Source organism: Physeter macrocephalus, chromosome 11, assembly GCF_002837175.3.
Source record: "Physeter macrocephalus isolate SW-GA chromosome 11, ASM283717v5, whole genome shotgun sequence".
Taxonomy (NCBI): domain Eukaryota; kingdom Metazoa; phylum Chordata; class Mammalia; order Artiodactyla; family Physeteridae; genus Physeter; species Physeter macrocephalus.
Window position 1 is genome coordinate 76,892,251 of NC_041224.1, and position 23,311 is coordinate 76,915,561.

At 49.2% G+C, this 23,311-nt stretch overlaps 1 protein-coding gene across 6 annotated transcripts in view; it reads left to right on the forward strand.

Moving 5' to 3' along the window:
• Window positions 1–23,211, forward strand: part of IGF1R (insulin like growth factor 1 receptor) — a 309,956-nt gene extending 286,745 nt beyond the window's left edge. For all 6 annotated transcript variants that reach the window (XM_028495218.2, XM_028495214.2, XM_028495217.2 and 3 more), the window contains 3 exons: window positions 1,275–1,404; window positions 7,407–7,541; window positions 15,959–23,211. In XM_028495218.2, the coding sequence (XP_028351019.1) occupies window positions 1,275–1,404; window positions 7,407–7,541; window positions 15,959–16,340 (647 nt within the window). In that variant the 3' untranslated portion in view covers window positions 16,341–23,211. The remainder of the gene's footprint in view (window positions 1–1,274; window positions 1,405–7,406; window positions 7,542–15,958) is intronic.
• Window positions 23,212–23,311: the final 100 nt, after the last annotated feature.

The window sequence follows — 23,311 nt, forward strand, 5'->3', positions numbered from 1 at the left end:
CCCTCACTGCGGGAGAGCCGTTTTTGTACCACTTGCCATTGGAAGTCCAAATCAGCAAGGACTCTATTTGCTCTTTAACCATGTGGCATATTTATAGTGATGTTTTCTTTGTAGTGTGTTTTTTCTTCCTAAAATTTGAAATTTTTCTTTTGGGTTAAGGAAGAAATAGTCTGTGCTTTTTTTCTGGGATTTCTGTCTCTCCTTTTTGTGCAAGGAAAAGCAGATCCTCTATTTGCATGTCCCTGGATAATTCAGAGATAAGACTTTAGCACTTCGTTTTTATTCTTCGCTAGGATTCAAAAATGTTTTTCTAATGCCCAGTGTCCCATGGATTACAAATATGACAAGCAATTTTACCAGAGGCAATCCGATGGCCGTTAGCATAGTACAAGGAAATTATGTCGATTAACATCCAAGGAACTTTGTTCTCTGTGTTTGCTTTGTAGCCTTAGCTCTTTGTGGCAGAGTTAGAGACATAAATGAACATTTTAAAAAGGAGAGCAGCCCTTTCTCCTGGGAAGGAGAACGGAAGAGTCCCTGTAAGAAAAGGTTACATGATTGAGTGGAAAATCAAAATCTGACAAAGAAGCAATAATTTAGGATTATAAAGCAAGACTGCCATCAAACATAATTATGTGACATCTTCTAGAGACATGGAAAATGGAAGACGTTTTCAAAAATGAGTGGGAGTATTATGTTGAAAAACATTATTGAGTAATAGCTTCAGGGGCCTAGTAAATACCATCTCTTAGGCATCTTACTGTGTACTTTTTTCATCGTGAATTGGTACTCTCAATATTTTCCCCCTTATTAGATGGTGAAACCACTTTCTTTCCTCTGATAATGAGGCAGTGTTACCAAGTAAATAAAAGTCAACAGGCTCCTGGCTATTTGATCATGTTTTTAAACCACATACAAATGACCTTTGCTCTACTCAGTACATATTTTCCTGATAAACTCTGGGTCCTGATAATTTGTAAGATGCCTCTCATTTTAAATGCAATGAGGGAGCTACCTTCTTAAAAGAATCACATTGTAAATATATTTAAAGGCAGAGATTTCTGGGCATTTGCTTGTCATGTGACTCACCGGTCCTCCCCTACAGTTTCTGCCCCATCAGGTGGCAGCATGGATATCGGCCTACCTAAAGCCAGTTTCCCCTTGGACTTGGCTGTGGGCACAGGACCCTCCTCTGAGACGTCACCGTGCCTCTTTGCTTCTCCCCCGACATCACTCACACGGGATAACTCTCGTGCCTTCTCTCCTCCTCACAGATTTTGGGATGACGAGAGACATCTATGAGACCGACTATTACCGGAAGGGAGGGAAGGGGCTGCTGCCCGTGCGCTGGATGTCCCCCGAGTCCCTCAAGGATGGAGTCTTCACCACGCACTCTGACGTCTGGTACGAGAGACCTTTCCTGTAACGCCAGCCCCCGGCCCCCACGAGTCCTTTCCTTTCCTCCTGTTTTCCGTTCATTGTTACCCGTTTCCAGCTTTGACTAAGTGTGATGGGGGCCACCCCCTCATCACTGACGTGTTCCTGTTGTCAGTGGGCACTTGTGGGATCTAAAGAATTTGTGGGACCAACATTTCTTTCAATGCTTAGCTGCTCACCGAGTGGTTGGGAGGCCTGGAGACACACCACCAGGGGCTAGGGTGTGGGGACAAGCCAGAAAATTTTACCTCTTTCTGCTCCTCCCCCGCCGGCCTTCTCTCATTTTCTTTCGCAATAAATAGATGCGACGTGCGTGCGCGCACGCGTGCGCGTATGTGTGTGTTTGGGGAGGGGGTTGCTTCACCTAATTCAACCTTCAGATTGCAGACACTGCTTATTTTAGACCCAAAGCTTATGAGTCTTGATGTGTTTTCCTAGTGGTTCCATCTGCTGTCTTTCCTCTTCCAATGGGCACCTATCGTTGTTGACCCACGGATGGTGTGGAAAGCAAAATGTCTCTCTTAGTCATGGACGTATCTTGGGGTAGAAGGTGCATCAGCTGGCGGATGCAGAGGTCTTCTGATAGTATTGTTTATTGTGGCTCCTCAGCAACATTGTGGAGAGGTGGTCAGATTCTGAAATACAATTGAGGTTCTTGGCAGGCGAAGGCCCTGGCACGTCTACCTTCTAGAACGTCAGCTAGTTTCTTGGCTGTCCTCTCAGGAGATCCCGTTGCTGATGTGTTACAGAAATGGTAGTTGTTTACTCCAGCTGTAGGGATGACCACATAGAGGAGCTATTTAAATAGTGACCGACATCATTTTTTTTTTTAACCTCGTGAACCTTGGGATCAAGGGCCTTGGATCCTATTTGGAAGACAGGTGCGAATTGGAAATAGCATTTGAATATGACCCAGCAAAGCATGATTTCTTCTTGAGCTCAAGTGTGAGATCTGTTTTGCAATCAGCCTATTCAGGATGGTTCCCTCTTCACAGTCAAATCAAAGTGTTCAACACCATTTTTAGATATAGAGATGATGGGGAGAGGACAGGCCTGGGCCCACACCCGCATCTGTTTATTCTAGGATCCATGCTTCCTACAACTTTGAGGTCAGCTTACAGTGCAGTAAAATAGAAAACCACGAGAGCCAGGGAAAACAGAGGCAGGGCAGGAAGATAAAACTACAGTTGTTAATATCTCACAGGCTAAGTTTACCAAATTCTGGTTAGCAGCAATTGCAACAAGCAGCAGTAAAGGGTGTTCATTGCCATTTTTCTCCCATTTGATGAGATAGACATTAGGAACCAGTAAGGAAAAATATATATAAACAAAAGTAAGGGTTTCATATTCATTCCATTCCATGTTCAGGCTTTGACAGTGATTTTAGGTTTTTTTTTTTTTAACATAGCCTTTGAGGATAACACTGGTAAGGTGGGTAGGCTAGGACGATGGAGAATATGGAAGGCTTCTCAGCTCCCCAGGATCTAAAGTGCTCCCTCTTGAAGGAATGAAAATCATTTTTGAGTGTATTCAATGGTACAAAACAGTCATCCCTAAATAGTTAAAGCCTAGAAAGAAATACAAAGAATTGTATTTGACTTTGCAGAAGATACCCTAGAATTTTAGGATCAGAAGATATTCTGAGGTCGGGACCAGTCCCCAAACCCCATCTACAGCATCTTTGACAGCTGGTTTTTGAGCTTCTGCTCACATATTTCCAGGGACTGCTAATTCCTCTCTCATAAAGACAGCCCTAATCCTTAAGACATCCTGGGTTTTGCAGGTCTTTTTCATGCTATGCTTAAGTTGGCCTCTTGCTGGCACCCCGCTGGCCCTTCTCTGTAGCACGGTTGCACACCCTGCTCTGTTTTTGATAAGACAGGCCTTGGAGTCACAAGGAAGTGGTCTCTTTTCTCTAGGTGGAACATCTTTAGGTTTTCCTGCTATCCTTGGAGACATTATTCCCAGGCCCTTGGGCACTGTCCTTGTTCCTCCTATAGCTCTCTTGTAGCACTGTGTCCATGCAAATGGTTCCTTTGGGTTAGAAGACACAGGTGTGCCCTCCAGGCATGGAGGGAACCAGGCACAGGACTGGGGAGGGGGAAATCCATGGCTTGAAGTTGTGTTTCCTTCCTGGGCAACTGAATCGCCCTACAACAGTCTTCATTTCTTGACTTACTGAGAAGCTTTCCAAATGGCCACAAATATCCAGGGCTGGTTGCTCCCTCCTAGAGTTATTTGGTTCTTCAGTGGCGAATTCACATCAGCTGGTAATGTGGATATCTCTGTAGGTTTCGATTTGCTGGTGGGTGGGACATTGACAGATCCCGTCCTTATATGAGGAGGTGTAATTATTGAATGCTGACTTTAACCAGCACTGGAATTGAAGTGAGTCTCACACCAAGTTGCCCCTTACTTGGGAAAACAGCCCCAATGCTCGTAATTAGTCACACAACGGCATTTATCTAATGTTTAAAGATTAAATTCAAAGCTTGGTTTTGTACGAGACATTAAATGCCAGTGCCACATTGTAAATGACCTGCTCTGAATAACATGCAGGCGTTGCATGTTTCTCAGTGTCTCTGGCTGTGTGGCCTTGGTCAAACCATGGGGTATCTGTGGACTTTAGCTGCTCCATCTGTGAGGTAAGGTCTGTTTGGGGATGTCTGCAGAACCTCAGTAGATGTTTAAATGGCCCCTGTGACAACTGGTGATGACAGGGAGGCACGTTGGTGTTGGGTAGAGATGCTTTAGCCTCCATGCCTTGGGGCAGAAAAATGGTTGAACTCGGCTAGTCATGTCCTGTGAAGGACGCCCGGACGCCAGCACTAAGTGGCCCTCACAGACAGGTGACACTGACATCAAACCAGAGTCACTCCAGGGAAGGCCTTTGTGGAGAGCCGGCTCTGTCACCTTCTGTGTTCTTTCATGTGTGTGATCATGAGGACCTGGCATGGCCCAGGCACAGTGCTCAGCATGTGCAAGAACCAGGGTGCCTAGAGACATGGTCCTTGTCCCTGAAGGATGAAGTCTTGTAGAGAACAGGAAGCGACCCTGACAGGCTGGGATCACAGACCCCTTCCCCGAAGAGCGGGAGTCGTGGGGCACCCTGAAGTATGGGCTGTCACCTTCCTAACAGTGAGGAAGTGGGCTCTTGGCGGTGGGAACACTGGGAGAAACCACGGTGGTGGGAAGCGCTTAGTGCGTGTGGAGGATGGTGGGACTTCCTCAAGGGAGTTAGGCTGAAGAGAGCTCAAGTGAGGCCTTGGCTGTTGGGTTAGGGGTTTGGGACTAATTCTGCAGGCTCTGTGAGGAGAGGCTTCTGAGCTGGAGAGTGACCTAGAGCCGTGTTTTAAGAAGTTCATGTTAGCTAGAGTGTGAAGCTCCTCTGAGTAAGATGTTGGTGCCAAAAAGGAGGCGTCCTGCGGGCCAGGCAAGGGGGCCCATCTGCACTGAGGATGTGCTGGGGGGATGAAAGGAGGGGAGCAGACCTTTGGGCAGGTCTGAGCCTGCACGGGCAAGCTGTGGGGGTTATTTGAGGAGGTGTGGGAAGGATGACCTCAGGGTGCTATTGAATATAGTTCCCTGTGCTGTACTGTAGGATTTTGTTGTTGGCATGTTGACTCTTCTCAGCTGAAGGAGTCGAGAAGTGGAATTTGCAGGAAGGACTCTCTGACCTTCCCCTGAAGCAGGCTTATGACCCTTATCTGCCCTGGAGGAAAGAAGCATCCTTATTTCCTAAGACACCAAGAGGAATCTGAACTAACAAGTCTTGCTGGGTTTCCCCAGTTCACTGTACCCTTTGCTCATATCCTTCTGTCCTCTCGCCTTTTGCCATGACTTTGTGCTCTTCATCAAAACTAATATAAAAAATGCTTGGGTTTTACTACTTTGTTGGGTCTTCATTTCCTTATGAAGGCTCCTGTGTCGTGTAAAACTTATATTAAAAAAATCTGTACCCTTTCTCTTGTTAATCTGTCTTTTGATACAGAGCCCCAGCCGAGAACTGGGCAGGACAGAAGAAAAGGATTTTTTTTCCCCTCCTCTATAAAGGAAAGTGGCATTCTCTAAGAAAGTTAATATTTTTTTCCTCGACTGCCCCAAACCCGTTGGGAAACACTTTTCAATTTCTGAAGTTTATTTGATTCACTTAGGAGAGAAGCTAAACGCATGAGCTTCTGACTTTATACTAGAGTACTCATTTTAGTGATGTTACACTAGCAGTGCTTCTCCACAGGGTTGATGGCGTCTCCTAGGAGACATTTGGCAATATCAGGGTGGCGAGACAGAGTTGAGTCGCGTTAAGGTCAAGGGTCCACGATAACCCAGAGCTTAGAGTGGGGCGGTAGGTGCTGAGAGGTCAGCATGGGCGCCGTCCGGTGGGCGCTGGCCGCCTGACAGCAGCTGGCACAGCCGAGGAGTGTGTGGGGCAGGAGGGGGACGTGGGGCTGGGAGAAACCGCATTTTCAGGTTATTTCTCAGGCCAGGCCTGCCGTCAGTTGGGTACCGCATTTCAGAGGTGGAGTTGGCAGCCATGGCCTCTGAGGCAGTGACCTAGGTGACCGGGCCAATTCAGTCTGCCCAGGTTGACGGGGGAGCCCACTGCCCTCGGCTGGGCCTGCGAACACCGCATTTGGGCCTCCGGGCCTTCAGCTTTCCTAGGTCTCTCGTGCAATACCAAGACTATTTCTTGGTCACTGAGGTTCAAAAGGATCTTGGGTGGGTCGGTCCTCTGAGGGCTAAGATTCTAAATATTTATGTCTGACATCTGCTCTCAGCGTCAATTTGTACAAAACCCTTTTGTTCATGGAAAGGAGCTGAAGCATGGAGTAAAACATTCTGATACAAAGTCCGCGGCCCTCCTGGCTCGGCTTGGCCAGGATCCGCAGAGCTCTGGGCGGGAAGCGCCGCCCCAGAATTTTCAGTGCGGCTTTGCCCACACCCCTGGCCTGCGGAAGGTCCAGGAAGCCCTTCGGGCTGGCCAAGCGGCAGGCTTTAATCTGCGGAAATGAACCGAATGGAAAGGGAAATAGACCGTGGAGAATTTGTGAAAGATGGTGATGTATGCTGGGAAGGCACCTTTATTTTGCAGATTACAGCACTGCCTTTTTTAACGTCCTCAGTCTGAAATTCTGTGTATGTGTATACCTATTTTAGTTTGTTTTCCAGTAGCAGGATCTTCTAACCTACAGGCAGAAGCGCGTGCGAGGTGGAGTCGCTCCCTGCTCCCCTTTGCTGACTTGGTTCCTCGGCCACCCCCTTCCCCACACCTTGGCTAAACTCTGGGCCTAAGGATTCTTCCTAGTGCGCGAGCCCCACCCCAGCCAGTGCCGCCCTTCTCTGTCCCCCACCTGTGAGGCTGAGCCCCTCGTCTCCCCGGGCCCTCCTGGACCTGTAAGATCCCCACTGAGCTTTTCGACACCCCAAGGCCCAGGCCCCCACCCCAGACCAGTGAAATCATTCGGGGGCCCAGGCATCCGTAGGCGTTAAAAACTCAACCAGGGGTTCCTGCGTAGAGAACCACTTAGGTAGAAGTTTCCAAAACGGGGAGCTTATTGAACAGCTTGCTTGTCCCAGGCTGCATTTAGTCCCAGGGATTTGCACTAAATCACTGTCCCAGCCGGGCCTGGGGACCAACATTCGATTATTGGTGGTATAAAGCACATTAGGAAGATGCTGCCCTGCAGGGTCCTGGCTGGGGCTGGGCCCTGAACTCAGCTTGCCTGGGGCTCCCATTGGAGATCACGTGCTCTCTGGCTGTTCAAGGGCCCTGAACACTCCCTCCCCTCAGCTGGCAAAAGCTGTGCCACCAGGGCTGCATCGACTCTATGACACATGAGGATGGATGTTCCACACTTAGCCCAGGGCCTGGCTCGCTGCCTGACATGCGCTCAGTCGCCCAAAGGGAGAGGGCTGTGTGGCTCTGTCCACCCCTTTCCGAGCACCTCACGTTTCTTTTCTCCCTCTAGGTCCTTCGGGGTCGTCCTCTGGGAGATCGCCACGCTGGCCGAGCAGCCATACCAGGGCCTGTCCAATGAGCAAGTCCTTCGCTTCGTCATGGAGGGCGGGCTTCTGGACAAGCCGGACAACTGTCCTGACATGCTGTATGTATATGCTGGGTCCCTCTGGCCCCGGCGGCTGCTGGGATGACCAGAGCAGTTAAGAAGAGGGTTTATCCTAATGGAAAGAACCTGTCCCTTTGGGCGAGTGCCTTAATCCTGCCCCATCTTCCTTAATCCTGGGGTTCGGATTTGCAGTTTGCATTGTGGTTTCTCAGGCCAAACGTCTTTGTGAAATACTTGACCAAAGCAATCCCTGCTGGTCTTCTCCAGGCAGAGTTTTTTTTTTTAAATGCAGCAACATGACACTGATTACTCTTAAGCCACAGTCCCAGGCTGCTCCCCAGCCATCAGCAGGGCTCCTCCAGGCCTGTGGGGGTGACCTCAGACCTCCTTTTGCAGGCGGTTCCAGGATGCTGCCACCACCTGCGGTCCCCCCATGTTTCTTTCCTGTTAAGTGTTTACAAAAGTCATAAAAGGCCTGTGAGTGGCAGGCTCTCAGCAGCCTCCTCCAGCGGCTGTGCCGACCTAGAGGCGGTCAGGGGGCCTCCCGGCAGGCACAGCCCTGGCATGTAGCTTTCTGTTCCTGAGATCTGTCAGATAACGGGAAACAGTCCATGACGCCTCGTGGGCCTCCCTGCTCAGTGTTCTTAGGAGAAGCCCCTCTGTCAGTGGAGGTCAGAGCTGCTGAAGGTGTGAGGGTGTGCAGGTGTGCTGTGGTTGGGTCGTCAGGTGCAGACAGGTACAGATGGGGAGCAGTGGACTTGCTTTCGACATGCACATTAAGGCAGGGCTCAAGATTCTTCTGGATCCCAATAGGTAGAAGGTAGGCTACCACTAATACGTCAAGACCAATGCAGGAATTTTCCAGAAGTGCTTTTCAGGACAGATTTGGCCTCACATTGGAAAAGGCCCCAGAGGAGGAGCTGTTGGGCTGTCTCCGTGTCTGTGTGGAAGGCTCTACCCAGATCTGCCACCTACCCGCGCACCAGCCTTGAGTGAGCACTGACTTGGGCAGGGCCCCGTCATGGTGGGGTGATTTACAGATGTGAGTCAGACACCACGTCGAGTGGGTACCAGGGAAATCGGCCCCAACAGCCAGGAAAGCTCTGTTCATTTGGTCTCCCAAGGTTACCATGGATCAGGAAATAGGAGGGCTGGTTCCTCTGCTCAGTCTGATGAGGTTGAGATCAAGACGTCAGCCCGAACTGTGAACATCTGAGGCTCAGGAGCCTCCCTCTCCCAGGCCCCTTCAGGTTGTTGGCAGGAGTCAGCCCCTTGTGGCTGTAGGACTGAGGTCCCGGGGTCTTGCTAGCTCTCAGCTCCCAGTCCTTGCCACACTTCCCCTCCATTGGCCTTCTCACAACAAAGCAGCTTTCTTCTTCAGGGCCAGCAAGAGAATCTCTCTGCTGCTTTTTGACATTTTTTTTTTTACCAGATTAAGTCACATCCACCCAGGATAATCTCCCTTCTGATTAACTTAGAGTCAATTATTAGAAACCTAAATGGAGGAGTGAAATCTCATCACATTCACAAGTCCCTCCCACTCAGGTGAGGGGATCATACAGGGCGTTTACACCAGGGGTGGGAATCTTGGGGACTGTGTTAGAATCTGACTGCCTTAGCCTGGGAAGCAGAAACCATTGTCCTGTCGATAAACCAAGGTTTTCGGGGTTTTTTTAAAGCACTTTTAGTGTAGCTTCCAAGATTGAATCCCTAAGCTCCAGGTAGAGAGCGGGGGTGGGGGGTGGGGGTGGAACTTGTTCTCCTGACTCTGACTGCGCAGCTGCTTCAGGGGTGCATTAGCTGGGTATCCTGCTCTTTAACTGCTGCCTCTGAGCATTTGCTCAGCCAAAGCCTGTTCTATCCCAGGGACAGCTTGCATGGAATTAGGAAAGAGGCCAGAGAATGCTGCAGGAAAGGGAACATCTTTGCCTCAGAGGGTGTGTGTATGTGTGAGTGTGAGAGAGAGAGAGAGAGAGAGAGAGTGTGTGTGAGTGTGTGAGTGTGTGTGTCTGTGAGAGAGTGTGTGTGTGTGTGAGAGAGAGTGTATGAGTGTATGAGAGAGTGTGACTCTATGTGTGTGTGAGAGAGTTGTGTGAGAGTGTGTGTGTGTGTGTGAGTGTATATGTGAGAGTGTGTGTGTGTGAGAGCGTGTGTGAGAGTGTGTCTGTGAGAGTGAGAGTGTGTGTGTGTATGAGACAGTGTATAAGTTTATGAGAGAGTGTGAGTCTGTGTGTGTGAGAGAGTGTGTGTATGTGTGTGAGAGTGTGTGTCTGTGTGTCTGTGAGAGAGTGTGTGAGAGTGTGTGTGTGTGTGTGTGAGAGTGTATGAGAGAGTGTGAGTCTGTGTGTGTGAGAGTGTGTGTGTGTGAGAGTGTGTGTGTGAGAGAGTGTGTGTGTCTGTGAGAGTGTGTGTGTGTGTGTGTGTGTATGAGACAGTGTATAAGTGTATGAGAGTGTGTGAGAGTGTGTGTGTGTGTATGAGACAGTGTATAAGTGTATGAGAGAGTGTGAGTCTGTGTGTGTGAGAGAGTGTGTGAGTGTATGTGTGAGTGTGTGTGTGTGAGAGTGTGTGTGTGTGTTGGGGGGGGTACCCACTAATCATCTGAACATGGGCCCGGACTAGGAAACCTGCATGTGTCCTGGCCTGGGGCACAGGATACACCCACGCATGACAGGAAGCTCCACTCCTCAGAGGGCTGTGCATACGGGGGCAGTGGGCGTCCTGGATCCCTCACCAACAGACACCCTAGTACAGCCTCTTCAGACTTCAGGACCCAAAGATGGAAGAGATGCACATGGCCACTTAGTGCATCTTCTTGCCCCTGGTGGAAACTCTCCCTCTCTCCACCTGTGTTAGTTTTTTTTATTGCAGTATAACATTACCGGAAACCTAACAGTTTAAGACAACAATAAGCATTTATTATCTCACAGAGTTTCTGGAGGTCAGGGATCCAGGAGCAGCTTAGCTGGCTGGCTCTGGCCAGGGATCTCCTGAGGTCACAATCTGGCTGGCAGCCGGGGCTGCAGTCATCTGAAGGCTCGACCAGGGCTGGGATCCACTTCCAAGATGCAGAACTCATGCCACCAGTTGCCACGTGAGGCCTTAGTTCCTCTGTGACGCTGCTTGAGTGTCGTCGTGCCATGCAGCTGGCTTCTTCTAGAGCAGGGCTCAGAAAACCTTTTCTCCAAAAGGACAGATAGTAAATATTTTCAGCTCTGTGGGCCCCTACGATCTCAACTGCAGCTACTCAACTCTGCTGTTGTACAAGAGCAGCCAGAGATATCACAGGAACAAGTGTGGCCGTGCTCCAAGAAAACTTTATTTCTGGATACTGAAATTTGAATTTCACATAGCTTTCATTTTGTCACAAATATTATTCTTCCTTGATTTTTGTTTCAACAATTTACAAATATAAAAGCCATCCTTAGCTCATAGGCCTTACAAAATTAGACAGCTGGCCAGATTTGGCCCACAGGCCTAGAGCTTGCCTCCCCTACCCCAGAGCAATTGCTCCCACAGCAGAGCAGAAGCCACAGTGTTCTTCGTGGCCTGGAAGTCACACTTCACGGTGTCAATAACCTCATATGGGCTACACGGGCAGCCTTATTTGATGTGAAAGGAGATTATGTGAGGCGTGGACACCAGGAAGTGAGGACCACTGGGGTGTCAGAGGCCAGCCACCATACCCTACTGATGACTGCCCCCATCACAGGTGACTGCCCTCCACTTTGAACAGTGCAGCCACTGTATTCATGTCAGCCCATTAGAAGAACAGCCTTCCTTCTGAGCAAAAATATAAGTAACAGAACTTGAGGAGTAATGCCCACTGAATTGGCCTGAGCGTGTCTGGTGCCAGAAGAGAGTCTAACACTAGAAGTGGTGGTGTTTTAGCAAGTGTAGAAACAGCCCAAGAAAGCAGGTATGAGCTTTGTTCGTGTGGTTTGGGGATGGTGGGAGGAGAGGTTCTGTTTTTGAGCTTTCTCTTTGACTTGAATAAACATTGTCTCTGAGAAATTTGTGGGACTCTTGAAGTTGCCCCCAGGTGACTGGATTTTTAATATTAATTTAATATGCCTGGGAAGCATCCCCCCTGCCATGGGAAAGGCAGCATACTTCCTGTTCCCAGCATAGAGTGACAAGGAAATTTACAGGGAGAGGTTACTCTGGCATATTAAGTGTATAATTCGGGAGGCATTTCTGCCTCGCCATCTAGAACCCCCTTAGCAAATTTTCTCCCTTCTAAGAAAAGAACAAAGTGAAAGGAGGCAAGTCAGTTTTATAAGGAGTGTCTGTATTGTCCTTGTGAATTTATTGATGAGCTTAGGTAAGGAAGACGTGTTCTGGGAGAGGGGTTCTTTTATTACAAAAATTGAAAGAATGGACTGTTGTTTCTCTCAGAGGAGAGGAGAGTCACTGAGCCCTCGGGAGTTGCCTGAAAGCCATGCTGGGCCTCCATGTGGGAGAGAGGTCGTGTGCTTCAGTTCCAGAGGTGTGAATGGCACCCACAGGGTAACAGGGGGCGGGTATGCAGCGGCTGCTGGTGGACCTCAGCTCAGCATCATTGCTCGGCGATGCCCGGGAGCAGATGAAACTGGCTCTTCCCAAGTAGCCAACAGTCCTGATCCCCTCAATGGAACAGGGTGCACAGCTTTAGAGGAAAGGTACCATGGTCCAGGCTGCAGAGTGTCTAGGCCCATGGGTCTCAACCCTGAGATTCAGTGTGAATCGATCAGCAAGTGGCATGAGACAGATTCGGCTTGTGGTTCAATGGTGGATCCGTATTTTAAATTGACAACAAAGCTCGTCCTTAACCTTCTCTTGCACACAGGTCTCCGTACTCACACCACCAATGTCCTTGAGCCCCTCTGAGTGAGTGCTGACTGCCCCAGCCCAGAGCTGGGACTTTGGGGAGTGGTCCGCACTCTCAGCAAGTCCCGTGACTGGAAGGACTGGACTCTGATGCTGGCACACGGGCTGGAGCAGAGGTGCGCGCTGAGCGTGGACCATGTTCTCTGCGGGTGGGACTTTGACAGTGTGACACATCAAGAGCCTCTGCCAGGGAGGCCTTCAGTGTGCAGCGTTCAGAAAGGAATTTGAACTTTGTGGCCCAGGGAGTCATCAACTCACAGATGAGTCTGAAACAAACTCAGTAGACTTTGGTTGTTTTGCAGTTTTCAAACATGGTTTTCCCTGTTGCTGATTAAAGCCCCCACATTGTTGGAAATCCTGGGCCAGTTCTGTGGGAATCCAGTGCTTGAGTGGGATCCAAACAGGCAGGAATGGCACTCATGCCCAGTTAGCCTGCAGTGGGCCTTTCCCTGGTGCACGGGCCCTGCCTTAGATCTCTGCCCCAAAACAGAGTAGCGTGGGGTGAGCGGTCGGGCAGGCCCCTGTCCCACTGCGCCTCCTGGCTGAGAAGTGGTCACGAGACAGTCCTGGCTGTCCAGGGCTGCCAGGAGGGGAGGAACGGGCGCAGATGAGACCTGCAGGTCCTCTCTGGAATGTGGGCTCTTTGTCGTGACAGTCCTCACCTGGACTGAGGCTGTGCCAGCACCTAGGTGCTGGGCTGCCCCATGCCGCTTGGCCCGTGATTGCAACCTGCCCGCACACAGCAGGGCCGGCGATGGGGAGAGGACATTGAGTGAGATGAGACCATCACCCGGCCTCCGGGGCCACACAGGGGCAGCAGCTCCGACTGGCCCTGCTCCTGCCCCAGGCGAAGGCTGCATGCACGCACACCTCCAACGCGGGCGTTCAGTAAAGAACGACTCCAGCTCCCCAGAGCAGACCAGTTGTAAAAAATGTGCTTTTTTAAAGAGGAGTTTTATCAGCTCATAAATCCTTCTAAAGTCTACTGGAAAGTTTTCTTATGGAGATAGTGTAAACAAGGTCTTGAATCCCACAGAGTAAAAAGACTTCCTTTTATGGGCAGCAGTGGAAGGGCCGTGACTCTGGAATGGTTTAAAAGTGGTGTCACGTGGTTTGTTTGTGCTGATGTCACTCGCATGCCTCCCCTGCTGGTGGCACCTTCTCAGCCCCAGGCCAAGGGGCACGGAGCCAGGGCACATCACGTGTCCTTGGCCCTGGCTGTGCTTCTATTCAGGGATAAGTCAGTCGGCCAGAGAGGAAATTGCAGCCGAGCCGTGGAGAGGGATTTCATGTATTTATGGCCCTTTTTTCTTTTTGGGGGGGGGGGATATGGAAGGAGGCTTGTTTGCCACGTGACCCAAGGACAAGCTGCCAGTTTATCTGCAAAGCCTGCACGACACCTGTGACTGGCGGTGGACGGCCAGGAGAGGGAGAGCCTCCAGGCAGGACTGTGGTTTCTCTTGTTTAGGTTGAGAGAAAATTCCTCTTTCTGAGGTCGGTGGCGTTCAAAGTGTAATCACACCATTCACGAGAACTCCATCCCTGCTCTCCCCTCACTCGTTTGGGGACCTTGGACAAATTATTTAATCTCTTGGTACTTCCACTTCCTCATCTATAAAATGGGGCTATATTATGATACACACCTTCCCAGGCTCGTGAAGAGTAAAGACATTTACACCCGTAACGCTACCGAGAGCATTAACTACCGTGTGGTTAGTGCTGTGACCTAGTGTAGGCGATTCAGTTGGGAGGGGAAAGAACTAGTCAGTCTTCATGTTTTGTCTAATTCTTTTTCCGCTAGAGCAGGGGTGACAAGCTTTCTCTGTAAAGGCCCACACGGTAAATATTTCGGGCTTGTAGGCCAAACCATCTCAACTGTTCAACTCGTAGTTGTGGTTTGAAAGCAGCCATAGATCATATGTAAACAAACAGTGTTTCTGTTCCAATAAAACTTGATTTACAAAAGCAGGCAGGGGCTTCCCTGGTGGCACAGTGGTTGCGCGTCCGCCTGCTGATGCAGGGGAACCGGGTTCGCGCCCCGGTCTGGGAGGATCCCACGTGCCGCGGAGCGGCTGGGCCCGTGAGCCATGGGAGAGGCCACAACAGAGGGAGGCCCCCATACCACAAAAAAAAAAAAAAAAAAAAAAAAGCAGGCAGCAGGCCTCTCTCCCATTCCCACCCTCCCTTCAAGGTCACATCCTCTTCCCTCTGACTTGACCTGACACCGTTTTCCCACATCTTTCAAGGTAGCTGGCGGATCGACATGGGGGTTTTCCTGTCCCCACAGGCTTTCTCTCCTTGGAAGCTTCCCTGGGGCCAGACTTAGGCACTTGCTCTGTCTGTCAAGTGTCAGCCTGACAGAGGCTGGAAGCCAGTTTGGGGTGCTTTGAGCTTCCTAGATGTGGGGCGTTCCATTGGCCATATTTATTGAGAACTATCTCCTTAACCAGAAGTTTTAAAACAAAACATAGAATGGAATTTTCTAGCGAGAACAGAAGTGGAAGGGAAGGCACTTTGGTCTTTTTGAGAAAGGACTATTGGCCGGTCCCTTCTCGGAACCTTCTCCACACTCTGGCCAGCCTGGACCTTTGCTCATGGCCAGCGGTCTGCTTGGCTGGACCACTCTGCATTCCAGGTTAATAAGAAGCACCCCTCCTCTTGCGGCCATTCTGAACCTTGTCAGAGCCTGGGCCTTTCCTGGCTGTCCCGGCAGCACCCTGCTTTTCCGGTGCAGCCTCCTGTTCTGGGGGCTTGGGCCCGATGCCGGGTTGCTCCCTGTGGCCACGTGACTCTGAGGGCTTCCCAGGGGCTGCAGCCCAGGTGCCCTCTCTGCCTGCCCCAGGCCTGTGCAGGGACTCTGCCACCAGGCTCTCCCTGCTGGCTTGTTGGCATCTGGCTCAGGACCCCACTGGGCCTCTCATTGGGTTCAGGGCAGCCGGGCTCCCAGACCGGCTCTGCCACCCCAGGGCATGCAGTGAGCAGCCTGAGCCCTGGCGCCAGACATGGGTCGTGCGCCCCTTCTGTCTTGCAGCCATGCTGCCTGGCACTGCCTGTCCTCAGTTCTCTGCCAGTGGTCCCCTGCCACCAGGAGGAAGCGTAAAAATAGCATGGGTGGAACTGAAGGAGAGATCACCGTGGGGAAAGCTGTGATCACTGCTCAGCCTTATTAGTGAGAAACCAGAGGTTTCTTGCATTCTAATTCTGGAAATAATGTTTAATCAGTGGCTGCAAGAGATGCTTCAAATAGAAAGCTGGTTTGTTTTTTATGTAAATAATACCTGTAATAGCAGACTTGTGTGGAACGTGTATTTGTCCTGCTCAGGCAGTGAGAGTTTGGGTTTTGTATCATGGAGGGTCCTGGGTCCTGGGTCTGGATGAAGTGACTGCATTGGTGGACGTAAGTCAGGAGAAGCTGAAGGCTACTTGAGCCATCAAGATAGAAAGCCAGAGGCCCAGACAGGCAGCAGAACTGCTTTGGCACACTTGCTGTACACGTGGAGGCGGGGAAGCCACAGCAAGTAGCCACGGGGCTGCTTGGGCGCAGCCCCCTTCCAGGCTGGGCCCATCTCTGTCTGTCTTCCCCTCAGGTTTGAACTGATGCGCATGTGCTGGCAGTACAACCCCAAGATGAGGCCTTCCTTCCTGGAGATCATCAGCAGCATCAAGGACGAGATGGAGCCCGGCTTCCGGGAGGTCTCCTTCTACTACAGCGAGGAGAACAAGCCGCCTGAGCCAGAGGAGCTGGACCTAGAGCCGGAGAACATGGAGAGTGTCCCCTTGGACCCCTCGGCCTCCTCGTCCTCCCTGCCGCTGCCCGACAGACACTCAGGACACAAGGCCGAGAACGGTCCGGGCCCTGGCGTGCTGGTCCTTCGAGCCAGCTTCGACGAGAGACAGCCTTATGCGCACATGAACGGGGGCCGCAAGAAGGAGCGGGCCTTGCCTCTGCCCCAGTCCTCGACCTGCTGATCCTGGATCCCGATCCGTGCAAACAGTAACGTGCGCACACGGCGGCGGGTGGGGGGGAGAGTTTTAACAATCTATTCACAGCCTCCTGTACCTCAGTGGATCTTCAGAACTGCCATTGCTGCCCACGGGAGACGGCTTCTCTGCAGTAAACACATTTGGGATGTTCCTTTTTTCAATATGCAAAGCAGCTTTTTATTTCCCTACCCAAACCCTTAACTGACATGGGCCTTTAAGAACCTTAATGACAACACTTAATAGCAACAGAACACTTGAGAATCAAGTCTCCTCTCTCTCCCTGTCTCTCTCTCTCCCTCTCTCTCACCTTTCTCTTTCTTTCTGCTTCATGATGGAAACACATTTGCTGCAAGCCCAGCCGGGACGCCCTTTGTATTGGATTGAGGCAACGTCTGTCCCTCCATGGCCCCCCGGAACACACCTGCCGGTCACCATAGGTCTTTATAAAACACGTTGAGACAGGATTTTTTAACCGTATCTTTAACATTTTTAGGGACATACAAAATTTACAAAGGGCCATCGTTCATCCAAGGTTGTTACCATGTTAACGCTGCCAAATTCTGCCAAAACCCCGAACTTTCTCCCTCACCGTCCCCACACTGTTCTTTTGTTTCCAGAGGCCTGAGCGAGCATGGTAGCTAGTCACTCGTTAAGAGCCACGCTGGTGATGCCCTCCATCCGATCGTCCCCTGGTGTTCTTTTCAAGTCTCACATTCACACAGGTCTGATTGCTTTTGACGAGGTTGTTATTTGGGGGAACTGGACAGAATGAGACTTCCTCTCAGGGAAGATGGCTTCCCCACTCCCCCTTCTGCACCCACACCTTCTAGCCCCCAGGAATTCTGGAGGAAACAGGCCCTGTCGGGAGCCTGGAAGACAGGCTTTGAGTAAAGGTCGACCGCGTGCCAGTCTCCTGTCCCCGCCCCAGCTCCCCACCTGGCCCCCAAGAACACAGATGGGAAGGGGTATCCAGGGACTCAGCCCAACTGTTTATGCAAGTTTGCAAGGAAAGAAATTCAAATACCACAACAACAGTACGAAGAAAAGCAGTAAATGGATTCAAGCATTCTAAGCTTTGTTGACATTTTCTCTGTTACTAGGACTTCTTCATGGGTCTTACAGTTCTATGTTAGACCATGAAACATTTGCATACACATCGTCTTTAATGTCACTTTTATAACTTTTTTACGGTTCAGATATTCATCTATACGTCTGTACAGAAAAAAAAAAGCTGCTATTTTTTTTGTTCTTTATCTTTGTGGATTTAATCTATGAAAACCTTCAGGTCTACCCTCTTCCCTCTCTGCTCACTCCAAGAAACTTCTTATGCTTTGTACTAGAGTGCGTGACTTTCTTCCTCTTTTCCCAGTAATTGATACTTATATAACATAATTTGCCATGAACTGTTTGATGCCTTTTTATAAATACATACCCCTCCCCACTTCCCCTGCCCCGTTAGTTCTCTTCTACCCCATAGGCTCTGTGGGCACGAGGCTGGTGAGGGGAGCAGGTGGAGAGAAGGTGGGCGCCTGCCCTGGACCTTCTCTCCCCAGCCTGCTCTCACAGAGCATTTGAGTCTGTTATAGTGCAAGACATGATACAAACTCAGGTCAGAAAAAAAGGTTAAATATTTCGCACATCCTTGTTCAGTGTTTATATTCATCATTGTTGAAAAGTCTCACCTTCTCTTTCCCTTGCCTTTGTTTTGGCTGTGACACACATATATCTATTTTTTTAATTCTTGGGTACAACAGCAGTTTTAACTGCAGACACTAGGCATTTGGATTACTATTTTGTTTTTAATGGATATTTAACCCTTCCATCCCACGGAAAACAGCTGCTGAGTCCAGGGGTGCAGCCGAGCGCGCTCCAGTGGGCCCGTCTGCGGCTTCCCGCCACCACCCTCCAGACTGACCTCCCTGTCCTTAGAACTAGAGACTCCCCAGGGACCCCCTGGCACCGGCGGGGAGTAGGGCGCAGGGGCAGTATCCTCGGGGTGCCGGCCAGCCCGCTGCCAGCGCGGGACAGCGCAGGCGCCGCGGGGCCGAAGCCCGGTGCTCCCCTCCAGGGGACAGGAGCCCTGGCGCAGGCGCGCTGTTCCTCGGCCAGGAAAGCCGCGTCCTCGGGGCCCGGGGGTCTTGTTTTGTTTAGTTTTTAGCACTTCTCACCAGAGTGATGACAGCACAAGAGTTGCTTCTAGGATGGAAATGTTTAAATTATGAGTAAGAACAAAGCTACAACATAATGATTGCTAGTTGTGACTGGAGATTAAACACAAAAAAGAAAGTTTGTAGTGCTTTTTTGCTTGTTAGTAGTTTCAGTCCCACTGTTTTCTCTAGTCTCTGTCCCATAGTTTTTCCCTTAAAAAAATGAAAAAAAAAATTAATTAAGAAGGTATTATATGTAGTTTTCTTTTAATTTATTTTGTGATACCAGTTTAAATCACTGTAGAGAAGCCCCCTTATGAATTTAAATACTGAGAAAAGGGTTTTTGTGTGTGTGTGTGTGTGTGTGTGTGTGTGTGTGTGTGTGTAAGATGGGACAGTTTTTGGGTTTTTGTTGGTTTTTTTTCCAAACATTTATCTACCTCACTCTTATTTTTTATATGTGTATATATAAAAAGAATACATCTCACATTTCTCAGCACCTGACAATATGCCGTTGATACTGGTAACCTCATCCACACCACAGGCCGTACACACCAGGTGACGCAGGGAGAGGCCAGGCTGTATTCCGGGGTCAAAGCAACACTAGCTCACCTCTCCACTCATTTCAAACAGCTCGCCTTTTTCTGCGACGTCTCATTTTGCGTCGCTTCTGTTGCTCTCCTGATTCGGTATCCCAAGAGGCGGAGAGGGGCCCCGGCCCGGTTGTCTTGGAAACCAGCTACTTGGTGCAGATTGGGTGGCAGACAGGGAAGAGCAGTGGTTTCCAGGTCTTGAGAACAGGCAGTGCTGGGGCCAGGGTCAGGGGGTGTCTCCTTAGGGCCCCCGCTGTCCCTGTGGCCGCGGGGTGGGTGCTGGGCTTCCGGCTAGGCCGGCTCAGCCCCTCGTGCGGCCGCTTGGGCGCCAAAAGCCCGCTCCAGGTTCCTGACCTGACGGCCAGTCTCACGTGGAATGTACGGAGAAGAGTCCCCTTCTCCCTCTCCAAGCAGTTCTCTCAACCTCACCCTCACCTCCTCCCCAGGGGAAAACAAAGACGTACCAAACCTTCGGGCTGGAAGGGGCCAGCGGTGGGCGCCGTGCCCCCACTGGGGCTGTGCCTCATCCCCTCATCCCGCAGTTCACGGGGTGGACGGCGCACCCCCTCCAGCAGCTGCTCTCACAGGCACTAGCGTTTTTTCTGGGAAACGCAGTGGGCGTCTCCCAAAGTGTGGTGGCTCCTTTACGGTCCCAGGACTGCAGTTACACTCAGGAGCTCTTCCCTCCTGCTAGAACACCCGCCCCCCCCCACCCCTTTCCCAAGTCCCCTGGGATCTTAAGGTCATTGAGAAATAATGTTTGATCAGGGTTTCCCGCTTCCACACTGTAGGTGACCCCTTGGAATAGTGGCCTCTCCTCTCTTTTGCACATACCTACCGGTTTCCACAACTGGATTTCTACAGATCATTCAGCTGGTTATAAGGGTTTTGTTTAAACTGTCCGAGTTGTCGGTGTCACTTTTTGTTTTATGTAGGTGGTTTTCCTTTTAAGTAGAAAGAAAACACTAACAGTATAGTGCCCATCATAACAAATGCTTCAGAAACACTTAAATAAAAGAAAATTTTGCTTGTGTGATGGTGCAGTCATTTTACTGGACCAAACCACCCACCTTAACTATACCAAGGCATCATCTATCCACAGTTCTAGCCTAATTTTATGCTGATTTTCCCACCTCTTCTTGGTTTCCTCCTTTGTATGCTCCAAATAACTTAAGCTGAGTTGTGGCATTCTCCATGCAGCCTCCTGACAGCAGCTCACACTGCTTGAAGTGACGTGAACCACTGAGGCACATCATTGAACTGATGTGAGCATTAAAACATGATCACACACAGCCCTTCCCTGAGGCAGCAGGAGCTGGTGTATTCTGGAGACGTTGTTGAACTTCAGCTGGGTGAGACCCAGACCACCCCAGGACTCCCTTAGAGGATGTCCTGACTTTTGACACAGTTGGAATGTGCTTCCCCCTTGGAAGATAGAAGACCGTGTTCATGGCCGACACTGGCCTTTCCTTCCAGCCTGTTTCTTATGACTTGGAACAACATTTCAATGATAGAAAAAATGGTTATTGTGGAACTAAATGGCAAAATGCTTGGCATGAAGTGGTGTGTTTCAGTTGGGATAACAGATGTAAGAGCCAAGTATGACGCCAAATTCTAGGCCAGTTTGTTCCACCAAAACCTCGTTCTCAGCAGCCCACCTCTGCTGGCAGGTGGCTGCACGGGATGCAGGCCGCTGTTATGGCAAGGTCACACTTAGATCAGTGAGAAGGCTAGGATGCTTGGTCCAAGGTCCTCAGCTGTCACTGTTGGGTCCTCCAGCCAGACAGGGTCAAAGGCAACTCCTTTTCAAAACACAGGCGCCCTCCAGTTGACAGTAAAGCTCCACGGTATATGCCTTGGCCCATTCCAGAAGTCCCAGTAATGCATTTAAGGTTTGGGGTTTGTCCTTTTGTTAATGGTACTTTTGTGTTTGTTGGCTGTCTTTTCACTTCCTGGGCTAAGCAGCATTGGGAGATATGGACCAGAGATCCACTCTTTAAGAACCAGTGATGAAAATCAAACTTTCTTACTCCACTCTGACATAGTTGGTGGTACCAATGAGAACTTCAAGAGAGGATGTTGTGTAGATTGAACCTCTGTTGCCAGAGATGCTGAAGATACAGACCTTGGACAGGCCAGAGGGTTTCGTTTTTGGCCTCCAGCTTAGATGACTAGTTGGTCATTTAGAGAAAAAGCAGATGAACACTCCTTGATGGTGGAATGATAAGGCAGCAGGAAACCATTCTAACAGGGATCATGAATGACGTGGAGAGAGGAAGCACAAGCAGAAGGTACAGGGCTTGGAAGAAGTGTGGGCTGTGCTTGGAACTTGATGGTTTCTAAAGGTATCAGACCACATCAAGGCTCAACAGTCATCCATGGGCATTTGGTTTCAACAGATAAACCTAACATCCTACTTTGGAAACTGTTACTGCGGAGTTCAGTCAAATTGTTCCAAGAACGCAAACTGCATCTCACCCGTCAGGTGTCAGTTCTGGGGCATGACTTTAGGGTTTTGTTTTATTTTGTTTCTGCAAGAACATAATGATCACTCATCTGTATGTCCATGTTTGTGTGTGTCCCCATCTTTCTGGTAAACATCGTTGTAATTAGTCACTCATTAGCGTTTTCAATAGGGCTCTTAAGTCCAGTAGATTACGGGTAGTCAGTTGACGAAGATCTGGTTTACAAGAACTAATTAAATGTTTCATTGCATTTTTGTAAGAACATAGAATAATTTTATAAAATGTTTGTAGTTTATAATTGCTGAGAATAATTTAAAGACACTTTTTTTCTCTGTGTGTGCAAATGTGTGTTTGTGATCCATTTTTTTAGGACACTTGTTTACTAGCTAGCTTTACAATATGCCAAAAAAGGATTTTTCCCTGACCCAAGCCGTAGTTCACCCTCTTTCCCCCCATGTTTTGTGCCCTAGTTTATAACAAAGGAATGATGATGATTTAAGAAGTAGTTCTGTATCTTCAGTATCTTGGTCTTCCAGAACCCTCTGGTTGGGCAGGGGATCATCTTTTACTGGTCATTTCCCTTTGGAGCGTAGCTACTTTAACAGACTGAAAGAACCTCACTGGCCAAGGAAACAGCAGAGGTGTTACAGCGCAGTGGTGCCATATGGCACCTTCGGCATCTGGTTGGGTCGGTTTGGTAGTTGTACTGTTATACAATGCCTTGAGATGGAAGGACTTCATTGCGCAGCTGACGGTTTTCACAGTGAGCACAGCATACAGACTTATCACACAAAAGATGGTAATTCTGGTGCACGCAGGCCATTTGCTTACATGCCTCATATCATGATTAATGCTTTGCTATAACAAGGAAGAGACCCTATTTATTTTTATTTAAGGCAGAACACCGAACATAGATTTTTTTTTTCAGTGCAAAACAAATTCTTTTTAATAAAAACTATACACACACCAGATTTTTTTTAAGTTTGACTCCATTTCCTCTAGCTCCCAATGGGTTATTGGCCATGTCAACACAGCCCCACAAAATCCCCATCATTGGCAACATTTGGGTGTTTTGCTCTACATGGGAGAAAGATCCAGAAACAATTTGGGTTTTGTTTGCAACTTTTCATTTGGATGTTTGGCGTTGCACAGACACATCCACAGGTGGAGTAGATGCTTGGCAAAAACACCTGTCTGCTTTCTAAGCCAGTGAGGTTGAGGTGAGAGGTTTGCCAGAGTTTGTCTACCTCTGGGACAAAAAAAAAAAAAAAAAAAATCAAATCAGAAGGCGCGATGGAATGGATGCATCGCAAATAATGCATTTTCTGAGTTTTCTTGTTTAAAAAAAAAAGTTTTTAAAAAAAAGTAAAAAAAAAAAAGGTAATAACATGGCCAATTTGTTACATAAAATGACTTTCTGTGTATAAATTATTCCTAAAAAAATTCCTCTGTTTATATAAAAAAATCAGTAGATGAAAAAAATTTCAAAAGGTTTTTTTGTATATTCTGTTGTAAGAATTTATTCCTGTTATTGCGATATACTCTGGATTCTTTATGGAAAAAAAAGAAACTGTCTATTTTGAACGGCTGAAGCTAAGGCAACTTTAGTTTCTCTTACTCTGCTTTTTTCTAGTAGTTAAAGTACTACATGGTTTAAGTTAAATAAAAGAATTCCGTATGCATTTTTGGTCTCTGATTTTGCCCCACCCTCCACCCCTTCTGGAAGAATCACCACACTTCTGAGCAGGGAA